The sequence below is a fragment of the Ovis aries genome, chromosome X (genome assembly GCF_016772045.2).
Source record: "Ovis aries strain OAR_USU_Benz2616 breed Rambouillet chromosome X, ARS-UI_Ramb_v3.0, whole genome shotgun sequence".
In the NCBI taxonomy this organism is placed as follows: domain Eukaryota; kingdom Metazoa; phylum Chordata; class Mammalia; order Artiodactyla; family Bovidae; genus Ovis; species Ovis aries.
The window spans coordinates 31,647,012-31,666,538 of record NC_056080.1 but is presented as its reverse complement, the minus strand read 5'-3'; the positions used below and the strand labels follow the sequence as shown (position 1 = coordinate 31,666,538).

Below are 19,527 nucleotides of genomic sequence, written 5' to 3'. Positions count from 1 at the left end.
AATATCAGTTATTTTGTTGTGCAATAGCAGATTTTCTGAGGGCAGTTGAGGCATGCCAAGACTAGAGTTTTACAAAAAGTATCTCTAATCCTGATAACAACCTCAACAGACTAAAATTTCTAAAGCAACGTTTCTGAGTTCTTATAAAATTAAGAGCAAGGATTCCAACATCAAAATAGTTATTAAATTACCATAAAGATTTGTTGATGTTGTCTTTCCTTAGATGAGGTATTGTTCTATGATGTTGGTTTCTTCCTTTTTAATTTATTTTTTAATGAGAACCTCCTAAAATGCTAAGGGTGCAGGGAAATTGGAATTCCACACACTTACAAGGAGTCTATAAAGAAACTTACATTTTATTTTGGATACATTGAATTGGTATTTTTTTAATTCAGTAAACATTTATCCAGTGCCTCCTATGTGCCAGACAACACAAAACATGAAAGAACATTGATGAATCCATAGCAGTTATACAGAAGATATGATACTTGATAAGTATAATTCATACAATGAAGAGAGAAAAAGTGCAAGAATGTATACACAGCAATTTGACCTCCATTTGGAATATAACAATAAAAAGTGTAATTTTCTCCAATCTAAATTTGCTTTCAAAATATGGAACACCAGCTGGAAGGGAGCTCAGATGGCTTCTGCACTGGGGTTGGCAATACCCTTCTAAGCATGCCTGGAACAACTGGTTAAAATAATTAAATCATTTGCACCATCTGTGAATCATTCTGATTCTTTGGTGATTACTTAAAACTCTCATTGTATAGAACAGATTCTTAGAACAGATGAAAAAAATAATTCAAGTGTATAGTTTTCCTAACTTTGATTTTCATTAAATAATTTTTTAAATAAGGTTAATGGCAACCCACTCCAGTACTCTTGCCTGGAAAATCCCATGGATGGAGGAGCCTGGTAGGTTGCAGTCCACGAGGTCACTAAGAGTCGGACACGACTGAGCAACTTCACTTTCACTTTTCACTTTCATGCACTGGAGAAGGAAATGGCACCCCACTCCAGTGTTCTTGCCTGGAGAATCCCAGGGACAGGGGAGCCTGGTGGGCTGCCGTCTCTGGGGTCGCACAGAGTCGGACACGACTGAAGCAACTTAGCAGCAGCATATTGTCTTCAGATTTGCTCAATTATCAGATATTTCTTTTGCCTTTTTGTTATGAGCCAGTGGCTTTTGAAACTTAAAGTGTGTTTGAAATTCAGTTTTAGTCTTATTACTACAAATGCACTTATTCACAGAGACTTCACTTCCAACATAATTTTGTTTAAAAATTCAATACTCTCTACCCTTTTATTTCTTTAATCTCTGAGTGTAATGCTCAATAGCTAATAACTAATAGAGAACTAAATGAAAGTTAAAGCTGATTGCATTCTTAAATTTAGTATCATATATTAGAATCATTAAGAATTTAACTTTTTATTTCTTATTGGAGTATAGTTGATTAACAATGTTGTGATAGTTTCAGGTGTACAGCAAAATGATACAATGAGAGATATACATGTATCTATACTTTTTCAAAGTTTTTTTTTCCCCATTTACATTGTTACATAACAACAGGGAGCAGAATTCCCTGTGCTGTACAGTAGATCCTTGTTGGGTCTCCATTTTCGATATAACATTATGTGCATGTTATGCTGACGAATCCATGGATAAAAGGTGCATGGCTAAAATGAAAAACAAGAGTACTTACCTGTGCAAATTTAATATGTTTAGATTAATTCATACCTTACAGTCATTATTAGATGGATAGCAGTACATGGACCTTATTGCCAAGATCAATCAGTTGAGAAGTTTTCCAGGAGATCTATGCAACTACTTTTCCATAATAGTTACTACATTTGTGTCTAATAGAATATCTGAGTGGCAAAATATAAATAAATGAATTATTTAAGAAGTATAGTAACCTATAATGCTTATAACTCTCTTTTTGATCTATACAAAATTAAAATTCTGTTCTGTGATTAATATCAAGACTATTACAAATATACATGAAACATGAATAAAATCATTCACACTCTATTTTTGTAGCTGCATATATGAATACACTTCACTACTTCCTGAATGGAAAGTTTTTTTTAGAAATCTCGACCCTTTCATATATCGACTTCTCTAGTGGACAACAGCCTAGTTAATGTACTGCCACAAAGATCTCTTCTTCAGACTTTCCAGAATGCCTTCCACTTCAGTCTTTGCAATTCTACTTTCTTTTTTCTTAGGACTTTCTGGATCTTTGCCTGATGGTCTCCTGTTGTCTTTCAGGATGTAGAATAAATGCATCCTTCAGCATTCTGTGTGATAAATCCATAGCATTCCCTTCATCCCCTCCATCATGTTCTCCAACATTAGCCCGATTGTTTCCTCTATAGCACTTACCACAATTTGAAAATATGTTGTTTGCTTATTTGTTTATTATCTGTTTCTACCATTAGAATGCAGGCTCCACGAGGGAAAAGACTCTCGTTCTTACTAAATACCATTTTCCCAACATAGAGACTCTACAACAGAGTAGGTGTGCAATAAAAATATGGTGAGTAAATGAATAGATAGATGGATAGAAAACATCTTCTTGTGGAATTCCATCTAGTTCAGAATTATTCATTCTACATTCTTATGGAGACGCTGCCTCAGTCTCCTAGCATCTGAATGTTTTCAGTTGGTCCTTATAAAAGGGAAAAGAATAAGAGCAAAAGTGTCGCACTTTTCATAGAGCTAAATTTGTACAATGATTGTTCTGAAAGTATAGCTTTCTACAGTTTGTCATGAGAGGAGGCAGCATTAAAATGCCCTTTCTTTCATCTTTATTTTTTTCTTTTTTGCTTTATTACAATGTTTTTTTTTTTTTTTACTATGCAAATAAAGGTGAGAATTTTGTGAGGTTCCTTGACATTTTTGGTAGTATTTTATTGACCCATGAAATACAAAGGCTGCTGCGGCTGCTGCTGCTAAGTCGCGTCAGTCGTGTCTGACTCTGTGCGACCCCATAGATGGCAGCCCACCAGGCTCCTCTGTCCCTGGGATTCTCCAGGCAAGAACACTGGAGCGGGCTGCCATTTTCTTCTCCGATACATGAAAGTGAAAAGTGCAAGTGAAGTCGCTCAGTCATGTCCGACTATTAGCGACCTGATGGACTGCAGGCTACCAGGCTCCTCCGTCCATGGGATTTCCCAGGCAAGAGTACTGGAGTGGAGTGCCATTGCCTTCTCTGAATACAAAGGCTGGCAACCATCAACTTGGAGAAACTTATTCACGTGAAGAGCCAAGTTTCTGTTGGTTGCTTGAAGTTTTGAGAATGAGGAAAGTAAAGCTCTAAAAATCAGTGACTGTCTCCCATTTTATGACCTTCTAGGCAATGAATATTGGCCCACAAGCATTATCTCCTGGAATGAGATTCTGAAATTTCTTTTGTTGTATGTGAGAAACAAATTCAAGAACAAATATGCCAAAAGAGTGTAGTTAGGGTATTGCAATATATCACCTTACATATTTTTAATATGTGCACTGACATATAGTAAATATGGAAATATTAGTTGCTCAGTCGTGTCTGACTCTTTGCAACCCTATGGACTGTAGCTGACCAGGCTCCTCGGTCCATGGTATTTCCCAGGCAAGAATACTGAAGTGGGTAGCCATTCCCTTCTTCAGGGGATCTTCCTAACCCAGAGATCGAAGCCAAGTCTCTGGCATTGCAGACAGATTCTTTACTGTCTGAGCCACCAGTACCAAAACAGTATTTACGCTTTTTTATAAATATTTTCATCTTCTGGCTTTAAATCCTTCTTTTGTTTCAAAAATATGTAGATCCCATAAGAGCACCATTTGCTTTACCACAGAAATGTTACCTTTCCTGTGCTTCATCAAAATTGCAAACTGAAACCATGAAGATTCTAATTATAAGAGATACACTAATTTTGCCTCCTTATGCTCACGTCTCTTATAGTCTTCATTTCCAAATAAAGAGCCATAACAGAGATGTTTGTAATTTGCACAATGTCTTTATATTCCTGATTTTAGTTAAGTCTTATACTTGAAAATTTGATTTGGATACAAAAAGTCAGCAAATTAAATCAATATTCTTAAAAGTTTGGAGGAGCAAAAAATTAATGTAGTTTTTTTTTTAAATTTAAAACACTTTATTGCAGTTAACACTTTATTGCAGTTGCTCTCTTACAAAGGGTTTTAGGAAATAAAAGGTATGTTAAGACTTCAATTAATTATCCTCTTAAAGTATATGATCTAAAACGAATTTTAATGTGATTGTGTGAATATGGTTTCTTAGAATTAAAGCTTGAAAATGTGCCGGGCAGAACAGTTCAATTTTATATTAGAATTCTTGCTATGGGAAAATACAATGATAATTATTTTCTGGAACACTGAGAGAGAACAAGTTATTTCAGGAAAAACTATCTTGATTGCAAGGTGAAGCGCATTAAACCCAAGGTGTCATTAAACTCACAAAACCCTAAGAATTGAACATAGCCTTTGGCAAGGAAAAAAAATGGTTTTGTTCAGCGACTATCATTTTTTAAAGTGATTTATGACTTGGCAAAGTATATTGTTTTAGAAAAATAACACTAAACAATAGTTTCTATACATACAGCAGCACCTAATTTTTACAGAAGTCAGATGGACAGCAGTATGGTTTACCTAGAACACAGCTAAGAGTCAGAAAAAGAGTAGAACAAAAGCCCTCTGGATTTTCTAGATTGATTTGATAAAGTTCATGAAGTCCACAGCTTCCCTATATTTCCTTATGAGAGGACTATTCAGGTTCTTTTCAGAAAGTTTTTCAATTTCACTGATTGTAGAGATAATTCTCCTAAGCGTATTATCTTGCTTTCCTGCCCTGAGTAGAAGCCAGAAAGAAAAGGAAAAGGAGTAAATGACAAAAGTATGAAATAATAACTACAGCTTGAAAGTGAGTCGAAAAAAGAGCCTGCAGAGAGTGATATAGGGAGACATGACCTTGATAAACTCTTTAGTATGGGGCAACATAAATGAGAGAAAGAGAAAGAGGGAGAGTGAATGATATATTTTTTATATTTAATATTATATGATTTATAATAAGCCTGGATAATTTAATTGTTTTAGCAATTTATTCACAAGTAAAATGAAGTTAAAAATGATTAATCTCTCATCAACTAAATGTAAAATTGTTTAACACATAGTGGCATATGACATATTAGCTTCCTAAATCCTCAAATACCATTGCCAGCTAATTTATACATCTATCTAAATATCTATTACCTATGCTGTGTGCATGCACAGTATACATATAACTATATATATATTTCCATGTATATGTATAGATATATGTGCTACATTATAAATATTTGCACATGTTTTTGCTTGTAGAATATGTTTTGCCTTTTAAAAAATGCCTACTGAATTCATTAAGATGGTAATTTTTATAGTTTCCTCTCCAACTTTCAGTCAAGTTCAAAACGTTCTATTCTGTAACCCCCCAGTTTTTATTACAGATATACAAAGTAATTGGCAATATTTAAAATAGGAATAGAATGTGGGGTAATTATCAAACTTAAGTAATCTGGAATGAGGTCATATAATTTTGTAAATAGTATTATTATATCTCAAGGTACTAGTGCCTTTTCAGATTAAGGGCATTTATATAAAGGTAGTCTCATAAGTTGGGCTTCCCTGGGACTCAGCAGGAAAGAATCCACCTGCAATGCAGGAGCTACAGGAGACGTGGCTTTGATCCCTTGGTGAGGAAGATCCCCTGGAGGAGGGCATGGCAACCCATTCCAGTATTCTTGCCTGGAAAATCCCCATGGACAAAGGAGCTTGGTGGGCTGTGGCCCATAGCGTTGTAAAGAGTCAGACATGACTGAAGTGATTTAGCACAAATGCATGGTGTCATAAGTCAGGCCAAAGAAATAGGAAACCTTTTTTTACTTAACAAAAGCAATTTAGAATGCATGGGAGGCATTGAGGTAGGCATTTCAAATTTGCAAAAAAAAAAAAGAAAATCTGCCATAATTCTGATGTTACTAAGTATCTGCTTTGTCTCAAGTATTTTTCTCATTGGTTATTTCAATTTTAATTAGTTGTTTGAAATTGAACTCAAGATCAGTAAAATTAGATGTTATATAGGAGCACAGTTTTCTATTTATCTTAAGGTTCCTCATTCATCTTTAGGAACCTTAAGCACCTAAAAACAATTGTCTTTTCTCCATGTGCAGATTCGGCCACCAGTCATTTCAAGGCCCCTTCAGTCAATTAGGTGTTCAGTGAAGACCATTAATGTTGTCTTAGGTGATAATGTGAAATTCTCTCAAAATGCGTTCATCCTGCTTTCTTAGGCATTTTATCTTGGTCGGTGCTTCCATACAGTTCAGTCATTTGATAGTATTATATGCTTTCCTACAGTTTTGATTAAATTGAAAAAATGTTACTCAAAACTTGTTATATAGTCAAGCCAATTAGAAGGGGCCACAGTCATAAACAGATTACATATAGATTTTATTTACCACTACAAGCTCTTTTTGCTTTTAGTGTTAAATACTAGTTCAAAGTTATTTCAAATGTAATACAATATTAGTTTAACAGTTCAATCAATATAAAAGGATTTAAAAAATATTAGTATTCTTCATTTCTCCCTCCTGCCAATTTCACTCCCTCTGAAGTAAGAAATGTATACAATTTAGTGTCAGCATTCATATTGTATTCTATGCTTCTTAACCATAGTAGTATAAATAGATATGCTTTCCCTCTTTATAAAAATATTGCCTCAGCCTGTATATGATTTTTAAATTTAACAATATCTTTCATGGACATTTTTCCAGTCAATACATGGGTATCTGATACATCCTTTTTCATAGCCTTAGGAGATAAACCAAAATTTATTCTATCATTTCTCTATGTTTCTGGATTGTCATCAGAGGAGATGTCCTGTAAAATCTCTATTTTTTATCCTTTTAAAGTTTCCTTTGTGGAACTTTTAAAAGTTTCCTTCCTTTTTTAATGTCCTTGTGGTATAAAAGAAGAATATAGTTTTTCATTTTTTACAAAATATGGACTAAATATAGGTTCTTGATTAAAAAATCTCTTATTTTTTTAATTTGTTTGATTTTGGGTTTTTTAATCCAAAAATTCTGAACGAGCTGTACGGAAGCTACCATTTATAGCTGTGATTTCATCACATTCTCCTTTTATTTATAGTAATTTTTACCCTATGTAAAATGAAGTCAAATATTTGGGCATAACAATTAATGATTGGGTTTATTTGTTTGTTTTTGGTAAAAAGAAAGATCTGACTTATTACAGTGCTAATCTTGGACCCATTTGCCCTGGAACTATATTTCATTTGACATTACCATTTTGACTCTAACTTTTGTAAATTATTTCCATGATATAACATCATGTATCATTACATTATATGCTATTGAGACTTTATTTTTTAATGATTCTCATGAACAGCTTGTAGATGAGTTGTATATATTAAACCACTGACAGTATTCATCTTTTAATGGGAAAGTTTAACCAGCTTCATTATTGTTACAATAATTCTTATAGCCATAGAGTTGTACACATTCCTTCTTTCATAATTTATGGTTGTTATTTGCTCTTATCCTTTGTTTGTACTTTTGTAATTCACTACCCTTATTGAACACTACTGCATGCCTCCATGTACTACAGATAATTTTGAAGTTAAGATTCTTAGGACCACTCCATAAGTGGAAGAGAATAAAAGAAAGTGGGCTCACAGTTCAGCATGAGGGTCGTTGTTGTTGTTCAGTCACTCAGTAATGTCTGATTCTTTTCGCCCCCATGGACTGCAGCACACCAGGCTTCCCTGTCCTTCACTGTCTCCTGGAACTTGTTCAAACTCATGTCCATCAAGTCAGTGATGCCATCCAACCATCTCATCCTTTGTTGTCTCCTTCTCCTCCTGCCTTCAATCTTTCCCAGCATCAGGTTCTTTTCCAGGCCAAAGGTATTGGAGCTTCAGCTTCAGCATCAGTCCTTCCAATGAATTTTCAGGGTTGATTTCCTTTAGGACTGACTGGTTTGACAACCTCATAGTCCAAGCAACTCTCAGGTGTCTTCTCTAACACCACAGTTTGAAATGAAGCAAAAGTGGCTAGCACTGTTTTGGATTATTAGACACATTCATGGAATCTCTTTCCCTGAAGATGGAAAGCTTTTTCTACCTGTGATGTCTTGATGTTCTAATAGGAGGAAGTAGACTGGATGTCTAACATTTTTTTATTCCCATCAGTTCAGTTCAGTTCAGTCACTCAGCTGTGTCTGACTCTTTGCGACCCCATGAATTGCAGCACGCCAGGCCTCCCTGTCCATCACCAACGCCCGGAGTTCACTCAGACTCACGTCCAAGTCAGTGATGCCATCCAGCCATCTCATACTCTGTCGCTCCCTTCTCCTCCTGCCCCCAATCCCTCCCAGCATCAGAGTCTTTTCCAATGAGTCAACTCTTCGCATGAGGTGGCCAAAGTACTGGAGTTTCAGCCTCAGCATCATTCCCTCCAAAGAAATCCCAGGGCTGATCTTCAGAATGGACTGGTTGGATCTCCTTGCAGTCCAAGGGACTCTCAAGAGTCTTCTCCAACACCACAGTTCAAAAGCATCAATTCTTTGGTGCTCAGCTTTCTTCACAGTCCAACTCTCACATCCATACATGACCACTGGAAAACTTACAGTCTTGACTAGACAGACCTTTGTTGGCAAAGTGATGTCTCTGCTTTTCAATATGCTGTCTAGGTTGGTCATAACTTTTCTTCCAAGGAGTAAGCATCTTTTAATTTCATGGCTGCAGTCACCATCTGCAGTGATTTTGGAGCCCCCCCAAAATAAATTCTGACACTGTTTCCACTGTTTCTGCATCTATTTCCCATGAAGTGATGGGACCAGATGCCATGATCTTCATTTTCTGAATGTTAAGCTTTAAGCCAACTTTTTCACTCTCCACTTTCACTTTCATCAAGAGGCTTTTTAGTTCCTTTTCACTTTCTGCCATAAGGGTGGTGTCATCTGCATATCTGAGGTTATTGATATTTCTCCCTGCAATCTATATTCCAGCTTGTGCTTCTTCCAGCCCAGCGTTTCTCATGATGTACTCTGCATATAAGTGAAATAAGCAGGGTGACAATATACAGCCTTGATGTACTCCTTTTCCTATTTGGAACCAGTCTGTTGTTCCATGTCCAGTTCTAACTGTTGCTTCCTGACCTGCATATAGGTTTCTCAAGAGGCAGGTGAGGTGGTCTGGTATTCCCATCTCTTGAAGAATTTTCCACAGTTTGTTGTGATCCACACAGTCAAAGGCTTTGGCATAGTCAATAAAGCAGAAATAGATTTTTTTTCTGGAACTCTCTTGCTTTTTCGATGATCCCGCGGATGTTGGCAATTTGATATCTGGTTCCTCTGCCTTTTCTAAAACCAGCTTGAACATCTGGAAGGTCACGGTTCACGTATTGCTGAAGCCTGGCTTGGAGAATTTTGAGCATTACTTGGACTTCCCTGGTGGCTCAGATGGTAAAGCGCCTATCTACAATGCGGGAGACCTGGGTTCAATCCCCAGGTCGGGAAGATCCCCTGGAGAAGGGAATGGCAATCCCCTCCAGTACTATTGCCTGGAGAATCCCATGGACAGAGGATCCTGGTAGGCTACAGTCCATGGGGTCGCAAAGAGTCGGACACGACTGAGCCACTTCACTTTCTTTCTTTCACTTTTACTAGCTTGTGAGATGAGTGCAATTGTGTGGTAGTTTGAGCATTCTTTGGCATTGCCTTTCTTTGGGATTAGAATGAAAACTGACCTTTTCCAGTCCTGTGGCCACTGCTGAGTTTTCCAAATTTGCTGGCATATTGAGTGTAGCCCTTTCACAGCATCATCTTTCAGGATTTGAAATAGCTCAACTGGAATTCTATCACCTCCACTAGCTTTGTTCTTCCTGATGCTTCCTAAGGCCCACTGACTTCACATTCCAGGATGTCTGGCTCTAGATGAGTGATCACATCATCGTGATTATCTTGGTCGTGAAGATCTTTTTTGTACAGTTCTTCTGTGTATTCTTGCCACCTCTTCTTAATATCTTCTGCTTCTGTTAGGTCCATACCATTTGGATTGATGATAAAATTTCCATTCCCTCTTTTTTTTGGTCTGGATTCATCATTTTATTTTCACATTGATAATTGTCTCTGATATTTTCCTATTGTTAATAAATTTAAACTTATAATTCTGTAGTTTTACACTAAAATTCGATGAGAACATTACTCTCCCCACCGATATGATTTGTTCAACAACTCCTCATTCTTGTCAAGCCAAGATAAAATCCTTTAAAAACAAAAACTTTGTAATTTAGTCTTTAACTACTTTTTTGTCCTCATAGCATCCAGTTCAAGAAGGCATATTATCACTCAAATTAAAATTAAACTACCACCATTCCATTGAATTTAATCAAGCACGTCACAGAATTTTCTCTTTGTGCTCTTTCTTTACTTCTTCCTGTTTCTAAATCTTTATTTTTCATTTGGTTAATATACCTGAAAAATTTTCTCATACAAATTTATAAAGATGTATATATCCTTTTAATACTTAAATTTTCAAAATTGTCTTTCTTTTGTTGTCAAAGTGATGGATTCATTGGATAATAATAGCATTCTTGAATCTCTCTCCTCTTCTTTAATAGTCGCTCTATGTTGTCACCACTGTCTCCTAGTTTCCACTGTCCTCTAACTTTTGCTGCCTTCTAACTTCCTTTGTTGCCACTGAGAAATACAATGTTGGTCCACGTTTATATATATCAATATATGTATGTGTGTGTGTGTATACAATACACTTAAATTTATACATATACTTAAATTGTCCTCTTTGTCTCTAACTCTGTAAAGTATCCCCCACCCTATCCCTCAGAATTCGAACTTTTCACTAGGATATTACCAGTGTTTCTAAATATGTATCTTTTTTTTTAATTATTCTTTTACCCTTCTTAGTACATGAGCAACACTTTTAACTTTTGTAAATCAGTAATATTTTTAGCTCATGGAAGTTTTTAAAAATTATTTAAATTATTATTTCTCTTCCATCTCTTTTTTCATGCTGATATTTATATACTTTCCATGTGGGATGTTCTTATTCTGTGCTCCAAGTCTCTTATCTTTACACTTATGATTATAGTGTCTTTCCATTCTTCTGTATGCTGTGAAATACTTCCTGTGGTTGGTCACTTAGAAACCATTTTTTTAGCAGTTACTATTGTATTTCCAAAAACACCTATTGATTTCTTTTTTAAAACCAGGTATCAGGCTTTCTGTATTTTAGTGTAATCTTTTTAATGCTTCTCCCTTTTTTTTTTTTTTAAATCAGATCTCTCTTCCATTTTTTCTAGTATATGTCCTGCATGGACTCAGCTTTGTTTCCCTTCTTGAATCCCTGTACCTCTTGAAATGGCCTGAGTTCTTTTCCTCGTGCTTAAAAGAGTATGAAAGCTGTTAGCATAAATGTAAGTCAGGTTTGAGAGACATACTATATAGTGTTGATTGAGAAGCAGCAAAAATAATGGCAGTAGTTTTTGTTTTTGTTTTTGTTTTAATCTGGTGAACAATGAGTTAACAGCCAGAACCTCCCAGAATAATCATGTGGGGGAAAGCATCTTGATCTCTAAAACAAGAAGCAGTGGTGAAAGCTGCCCTCAGCAAGTAGTACAGCTACTGCCCTGTAATGCCTGTATGAAACAAACCAACGGGCACTTACTCCTTCCTGAGCCAAACAGATCTTAAATTATCTTCCACAAATGACCCCATAGACACATCTGGAAATCACCAAATCCATAGTTTCATCCCAGACTGTGCCAGAGATCACATAGCTTTCAATAATTGTTCATTATCTTTCTCTCTCCACCTACACCTCTTTTTCTGTTATTGGTGTCCGGATACATATATTCTAGATTCTAGTAGTTCGTCATGGTTATTTGAAGGTCAAATCTACTTAGGTGTGAGGGAGACAGAAAACGTGTATATGAAGTAATTTTCCTGTTACCTCAATGTTTACATTTTGTTTGTATACACACACACACACACATATATACACATACAATGAATAAATTAATAAGCTCAGCAGGTAAATCATGCATGTATAATTTCTATACTTTATAATTGTTTTCATAAAGAACTTCATCAGAGTTGGTGAGGCTACTTAGAGATTGAGGCTATTATATATGAAAACCATATATGTTAGCAGTTCAGTAAAATCAATCTGCTGTAGTAGAATGACAAATTGAATTTTTAGTGTTTGACATCTTAAATTATATTTACTAGTCAGTCTACATCACCTTCATGAGGAAAACTATCAATTTAGATAAACTACAAGAAATATTTTCTGACAGATACAATGCTAGTGTTAAGCATTTTTACAAGTAAAGATTTTAGCTTTTGCTTGATTGACTTTCTGTATTATAAAAAATGAATACCATGTTATATTTTTAATTTCATCAGCAAGTAAAATTTTAATTGTATTTCCTTTTAAATAAGTTAGATTTAAATTTGAATTGTCACATGTGACTAAGGACTACCATATTGAACAGGGTTATAGGTTTTTTTCACTATCACATTTCTAATAAAAATCATTCAAAAACAGAATTATGGCACATGCATATTCAGATATAGTAAGTTGTCACATTAAATAATATAAACTTAAAAGCTGGCCCGATTTTCTGAGATGCTTGAGAATTACAGCATAGAAATTAATAATAATATAAGTCTGTACCATAAAATCTACTCAACTTGGAAGATCCACATGACAATAGAAATTAAATGATATAGTGTATTGGAGTGACATATATTTACAGAAGTTAAAGTAATTCCAAACTTATTTTTTCTTGTGTTATTTTTATTTTCACATTAAATTCATTATGTGTATATGTGTGTTCATTATCACATGAGTACACACGAAAAAACTCCTGTGCTGGGTATCCGTAAACTGGTATTAGGATAGTTTGCTATTAAAAATATTTATGCTAGATATATAAATTATAAGTTTTATGTGGAGACTTTGGAAAAAGTTAGAAAGGAAAAAATTTCTTGACTGCAAGCCTTCTCACACACTTCCATTTGCTAATAAGCAATGTGGACCTCTATGATAAAGCAAAAATAAATATCTTCTAAAATTATTTGTGTAACAGTACCTCAAATAATGGCTTATTTTGTTCACATATGAGTTACATTAAAATCTGAGAGACAGTTGAACCAAGACACATACCTGCAATAGCATTTAGTTTGTATGCATTGAATTGGAAAAACGCTGTATAGTTAAATCAGAAATACCTTTTAAATCTATACAAATGAAGATTACATTATGATAGGAAGAAAATATTCGTGTTTGAATTCTGGGAATTTAAAAATGGAAATTATTCTCTGACTGTAGATCTCAGCAGTTGTAGCCAAATATGTGTTTTAAAAATTATCTTTTTAAGTTGATAGTTTCTTCACTTATTTAATAAATATTCTTGAATACCTACTATAGGCTCAGCTAGATATTATGCATGAGTGTCTGCTGAATTTATTTTATATTGTAAGGTACCTAAGGTATGTAACCTTATCTGTTTAATTATCATGTTATTTTACTGGTGATTTCTCGTGAGATCAGCCATATATGTTGGTGCTGATGTGTTGGTGCTTTCCTGGATGGGAAAAGCCTTTTCTGTCATTTATCTCACAGGCTTCAGTTCAGTTCAGTTCAGTTGCTCAGTCGTGTCCAACTCTTTGTGACCCCATGAATCGCAGCACGCCAGGCCTCCCTGTCCATCACCATCTCCCGGAGTTCACTCAGACTCATGTCCATCAAGTTGGTGATGCCATCCAGCCATCTCATCCTCTGTCGCCCCCTTCTCCTCCTACCCCCAATCCCTCCCAGCATCAGAGTCTTTTCCAATGAGTCAACTCTTCACATGAGGTGGCCAAAGTACTGGAGTTTCAGCTTTAGCATCATTCCCTCCAAAGAACACCCAGGAATGATCTCCTTCAGAATGGACTGGTTGGATCTTCTTGCAGTCCAAGGGACTCTCAAGAGTCTTCTCCAACACCACAGTTCAAAAGCATCAATTCTTTGGTGCTCAGCTTTCTTCACAGTCCAACTCTCACATCCATACATGACCACTGGAAAAACCACACCCTTGACTAGATGGACCATAGTCGGCAAAGTAATGTCTCTGCTTTTGAATATGCTGTCTAGGTTGGTCATATTTTCTTCCAAGCAGTAAGCATCTTTTAATTTCATGGCTGCAGTCACCATCTGCAGTGATTTTGGAGCCCCCAAAAATAGTCTGACACTGTTTCCACTGTTTCCCCATCTATTCCCCATGAAGTGATGGGACCAGATGCCATGATCTTCATTTTCTGAATGTTAAGCTTTAAGCCAACTTTTTCACTCTCCTCTTTCACTTTCATCAAGAGGCTTTTTAATTCCTCTTCACTGTCTGCCATAAGGGTGGTGTCATCTGCATATCTGAGGTTATTGATATTTCTCTCGGCAGTCTTGATTCCAGCTTGTGCTTCTTCCAGCTCAGCGTTTCTCATGATGTACTCTGCATATAAGTGAAATAAGCAGGGTGACAGTATACAGCCTTGACATACTCCTTTTCCTATTTGGAACCAGTCTTCTTCCAATTTACTAATTTATGTTAATGCATTAGAAATCCTTATTAAAATGAAAATATTATCCTGTGAAGGATAACGCTTTAAAGAACTATTAGTCGTTAACGCATTATCGACATTCAGTTTATCCGTATAATTAGATGGTAATTTAGCTTGGCCCTAAGGAATTAAGTAAATCTGATGATGTGGAAGGGAAAAATCAACACAAGGCAGGTCAAAGAACAGGTGCAACCAGACCCTTTACAATGGACACTACATATACCTGGCCTCCTGGAAGTAGGATGTTCTTAAAGACTACTATATCCAGCTCCAACTGACTGTCTCTTTCCCTGCCAGCTTGCCTTACACCAAAAGTTTGTTCTAACTTTAGAAAATGAATATAGATATAAGGAATGAGTTTCTGTAATACTTTATACTAATTATTTTATGTATGTAGTGTGTTTTATTGTTTTTGAACCAAATGAGAGTGTTAGTCGCTCAGTCATGCCCAACTCTTTATGATCCCATTGACTGTAGCCCAACAAGCTCCTCTGGCCATGGAATTTTCCAGGCAAGAATACTGGAGTCAGTTGCCATTCCCTTCTTCATGGGATCTTCCCAACCCAGGGATCCAACCTTGGTCTCCTGCACTGCAGGAAGATTCTTTACTGTCTGAGCTACCCGGGAAGAAGGGGTAAATTATAAGCTTAATAAAATTTGTTCATGAACTGCCTTAGATCATTCAAAGATTGATCCTCCCCTTTTTTGTGTGACATAGCTTCACATAAGCAGATTTCTTGATAATGCAGTGAAGAGAGATGGAAATCGCCAAGAGAAAATGTTCTCTTGTTGCTATTGTCTTCATCGAGGATCATAACCAACTCACGTGATCTCATTAGGCTTACTATTTAAGGTCATTCTGCCCAGTGACTTGATTGAAAGCACGCAAGGCTGAGTCCGGTCAGAATGATAGTATTGCTATGCCATTTATGTGTATCCAAAACTGTGAACTGAAAAGACTAAACCCTTACCTATCTTAGCTGTGTCATATTCTTTTCCTTTCTTTTTTTTTTTTTTTGTATGCCATATTATTTGAGTCTTCTTTCTCTAGATGGATTAATTTTGCCAAATTTGATTATTTGATTTGCCTTTTTAGGGCTATAATTTCTATACATGGTCAAAGAGAAATAAATACAAATAACTCAACTTCCCATCTTATTAGAAGGAAACTTTTTTTAAGACCTTTGAGACTAGGAGAGAAAGTTGCCTGCCTTAAATAACTTAAGTCTTTTCCCATTACCATATTATTTATTGCCCATCAGAACCTATGTAAGAACCTGTAAACCATTTGGGGATTTATATACCATTGTATTATTATTTTTAAATAATTTGTAATAATTAAGGATGCTATTTTTAGAAAGACAATAAAATATAAATTAACAGGTTTTCATATGAGAGCACACTTTAAATTATTGATAAATAATCTTGTATTAAAGATTTGGCATATCTTCATTCTTATTAACACTAATGAAGTAAAAAAAAAATTAGTGTTCCATCACAGCATTATTTTTTTGTCCAGGTATTTGTCTATCTTTTGTTAAGCTTTGAATTTGTTGACATATTTTTCTATATACCACATTTATATTAGATATGGAGGTATTTTTAAAGAATATATCATAATGATATGGCATATAGTGCATTTTTCTTCTTTAGTTTCTTTGACCTCATAAGTCATAAATGAGCCACTAACCACAACCCATTTGAAACTTTTATATTGAGTATAGAGAAGTCTTTTAAATCATGGAGGAAAGTATTTTGTTTTAAAAACTTAGATATGATGCATCATTTGTTTCAAAACAGGATTGTCTGTATTTCATGCATGGAATGTGGCCCTTCAGGAATCAAATTTTAAGTAGTACAAAAAAGTGATGAATTTTAGAGAAACAGAAGTTTATTAAAACCTTTATGAGTGATACCTGTGCCTATTTACAGAGCTCAAAATTTGAAACCAGTTTTCACCTCAACTTTAGGTGTTAAAAATCATAACTTTGTCCTATAATAACCCTTTTTAAACTTCCATTTGCTAATAAAAATAGGTACTTTAGGGCTTTCTTCCCACATCTCTTGATTTTCATTCCAGGAAAATGAGCATAGTGTATTCTTTTGGGTATATATCATTAGAAATGAATGTGAACAGAGGGGAATAAAGTGAATTAGTATGGCTACAGCACTTCCTTGCTAATGATGCATGAATATCTATAATGATATAAGATGGTAAAGAACATTAACAAAAGCAAGTTGATTTTCAAAAGGTTAGACAGGATTTGTACACATCAGAATTCGGAAGGATATAATTATTCTAGGTAGAGTTAATGAAATTCAAATGAAAAGGCAAAATCTGAATATGAGTGCACGGTTTTGCATAAAGAGAAAATGAACACGATGCTTCCAATTACACTGATTTTTTAATAACTGTCTGAAATTTTTATTAAAACCAAACTGAAAGGTATTCAGTATATATAGTTTATTTATTATAGATCTGCATGACTGTGTCAAAAGGAACAATGTATTTTAAGGGATAGATAGTAAACTAAATCTCCAAATACCCAAGTCTCTTAGTTTACTTTTACAATGAGTCTCCATTCGTTGTATATGAAAATTATGATATGTCTCTCTGTATTGAAAATTATTATATCTATTAGAATTTATAATAAATGATAACACTCAAAATGTATAACTGAATTTTCTTGAAAATGAGTTGACAATTTTCCAAATATTCTATTTCTCATAAAAGCTCACAAGATCATCCCTTAGCTCTCGCTCTTCAGCTGATATTCATCACTTAACTTCTCTTATCTGTGGTGACTAGATACTATGTATGAAGACAGTAGGAGGAATGAAATCTTCCAACTCTAGCCCAAAATCCTGTTATTTTAAACCTAAAATTATAAGTGCATTTCGATTATCATTCTGTTGATCAAGAAAGAATAAGCGTCATTTATTTGGCCAAGGTACACGCAGGAAACCAAACTTTGTAAAAGATACAATTTTGTAATGTCAGCTAATTTGTGTAATTCTATGAATTTGCAGTGTCATAAGTAGATGAGCCATCTAAATCAGGATTATTTTGTTTTTGTATTATCTAAGAAATGTGTACAAAAATCCTGGACCTGAGTGATCAAAAAGAAAACATAAATAGACCAGCTTATATTTTTACTCATCCTTGTGCATGCTCAGTCTGGGATCCTAAACTCCATTCAATTACATTACTGCAAAAATGAGGATGGTCTCCTCATAAAGGCTGTTCAGTAACAAGCGACTGTGTTAGCCTGCTTATCGTCAGAACTCTCCCAGAGACCCTGCCACTGGAACCCTTCAGCTGACCACATCGCCCGGCAGATGGCAGTCCATGAACTCAAAACAAAGTTATTGGGAAACTACTTTTAATTACAAAATTTGTTCTGCTTATAGTGAATACAGAGAGCAAAGGTCATTTATCTTTTTGCATTTGTGTGCCATACAGTGTTTATTTCTTGCTCTTATAAAGAATAGGGAAAGAGGCATTTCTGACCAAGTCCAAACAGTCTCTGAGGCCCAAATGTCCCTCTCCTAGCATGTGAATGGCAGGCAGTGAAGCACAGTTGCAGGAAGAGAGGCAGGTTTTCTCTTGGATCTTTGGGTTTTGGGGAATTCTTATTAAAATGTGAATTTCATTCTCAATCCTACTTATCTAGGGCCCTACTTTGCAGTTTAACTTAGCAAGAAACTAGCATCAAAGAGAAGGGCTGATGCTGGGAATTTAGAGGAGAAAGTTGCTTAATAGAAAGCCAGCTACCAACCAAAACCACCTTGTCCCTCTTGTACCTCAATCAAGATTAGGGGAAAAAAGTTTAGAAAAAGCCCCTTGGGTATGAATACCACAGATGTAGAACCTGCCCCCAAATCCCCACTGCATCCCACCCCATACTTAGTTTTCCAGTCAAATTAGAATTACATTAAAAAAAAAAGTCTTAAAGATTATTTGTTTCTTGGGGTAAAACTATCCCTCTTGTGACCTTATGACTGTTGGTCTTTCATTCTCTTATCCATGATGCTGATGTGTGCATATCTCTTATTATAAAATGCTCTAATGCTTCTTGAAAGAGAGGGTATGATAACAGATAACCTTGTTACTAGACTTACCATATTGCATTGTTTTTATCCACTTTTCAGCCCTCTGTCAGCTATAAACTGGAATTTATGTATGAATTCAGTAAAGGTCTTTTCAATATTAGGAAGCTAAAAGAATTGTTCTTTTGTATATCTATACCAGCACACTGTCCGTGAAGAATCAGTGACGGTGATGACTGAAGATATGCCTTTGGAAATTTCTTATGTGCCTTCTACTTACCTGACTGAGATTACTCACGTCCTACAAGCCCTTTCAGAAGTGGAACAACTTCTCAATGCTCCCGACCTCTGTGCTAAAGATTTTCAAGATCTCTTCAAACAAGAGGAATCTCTGAAGGTAAAACCAAAGCACTTCCATTCAGATTTTTATAAGATCATTACATTGATCATTACTGGACCAGAATATTTGACTTAAATATGTATACTGAAGGCATATTGAGTTACCATATGGAAATCTTAAAACACTTTGCGAGAGAGTTAGCTTTAGAAATCTGGTGAAGAAAGAGAAGTGTAAATTAAAATAAATGTGTTATTTCTTCCCAAAACGAAGAAACTCACAAAATAATAATGCCTTATATTGAGTTGGCCAAAAAGTTGCTTCGTGATTTTCTGTTGCAGCATACAGGAAAACCTGAACGTTGTTTTTCCCCAATCCAAAACTATTGTTTAGGGCAGAAAGGACTCACTAAAACACAAACCTTGCTAGAGAAACAGTTAATTTCCAACTG

The 19,527-nt window shown here is 35.4% G+C and overlaps 1 protein-coding gene across 9 annotated transcripts in view; it reads left to right on the top strand.

The window, feature by feature from the left end:
- The window catches only part of DMD (dystrophin), a 2,668,835-nt gene that overhangs the window by 1,365,345 nt on the left and 1,283,963 nt on the right, over positions 1-19,527 (top strand). For all 9 annotated transcript variants that reach the window (XM_060407875.1, XM_060407877.1, XM_060407874.1 and 6 more), the window contains one exon: positions 18,942-19,136. In XM_060407875.1, the coding sequence (XP_060263858.1) occupies positions 18,942-19,136 (195 nt within the window). The remainder of the gene's footprint in view (positions 1-18,941; positions 19,137-19,527) is intronic.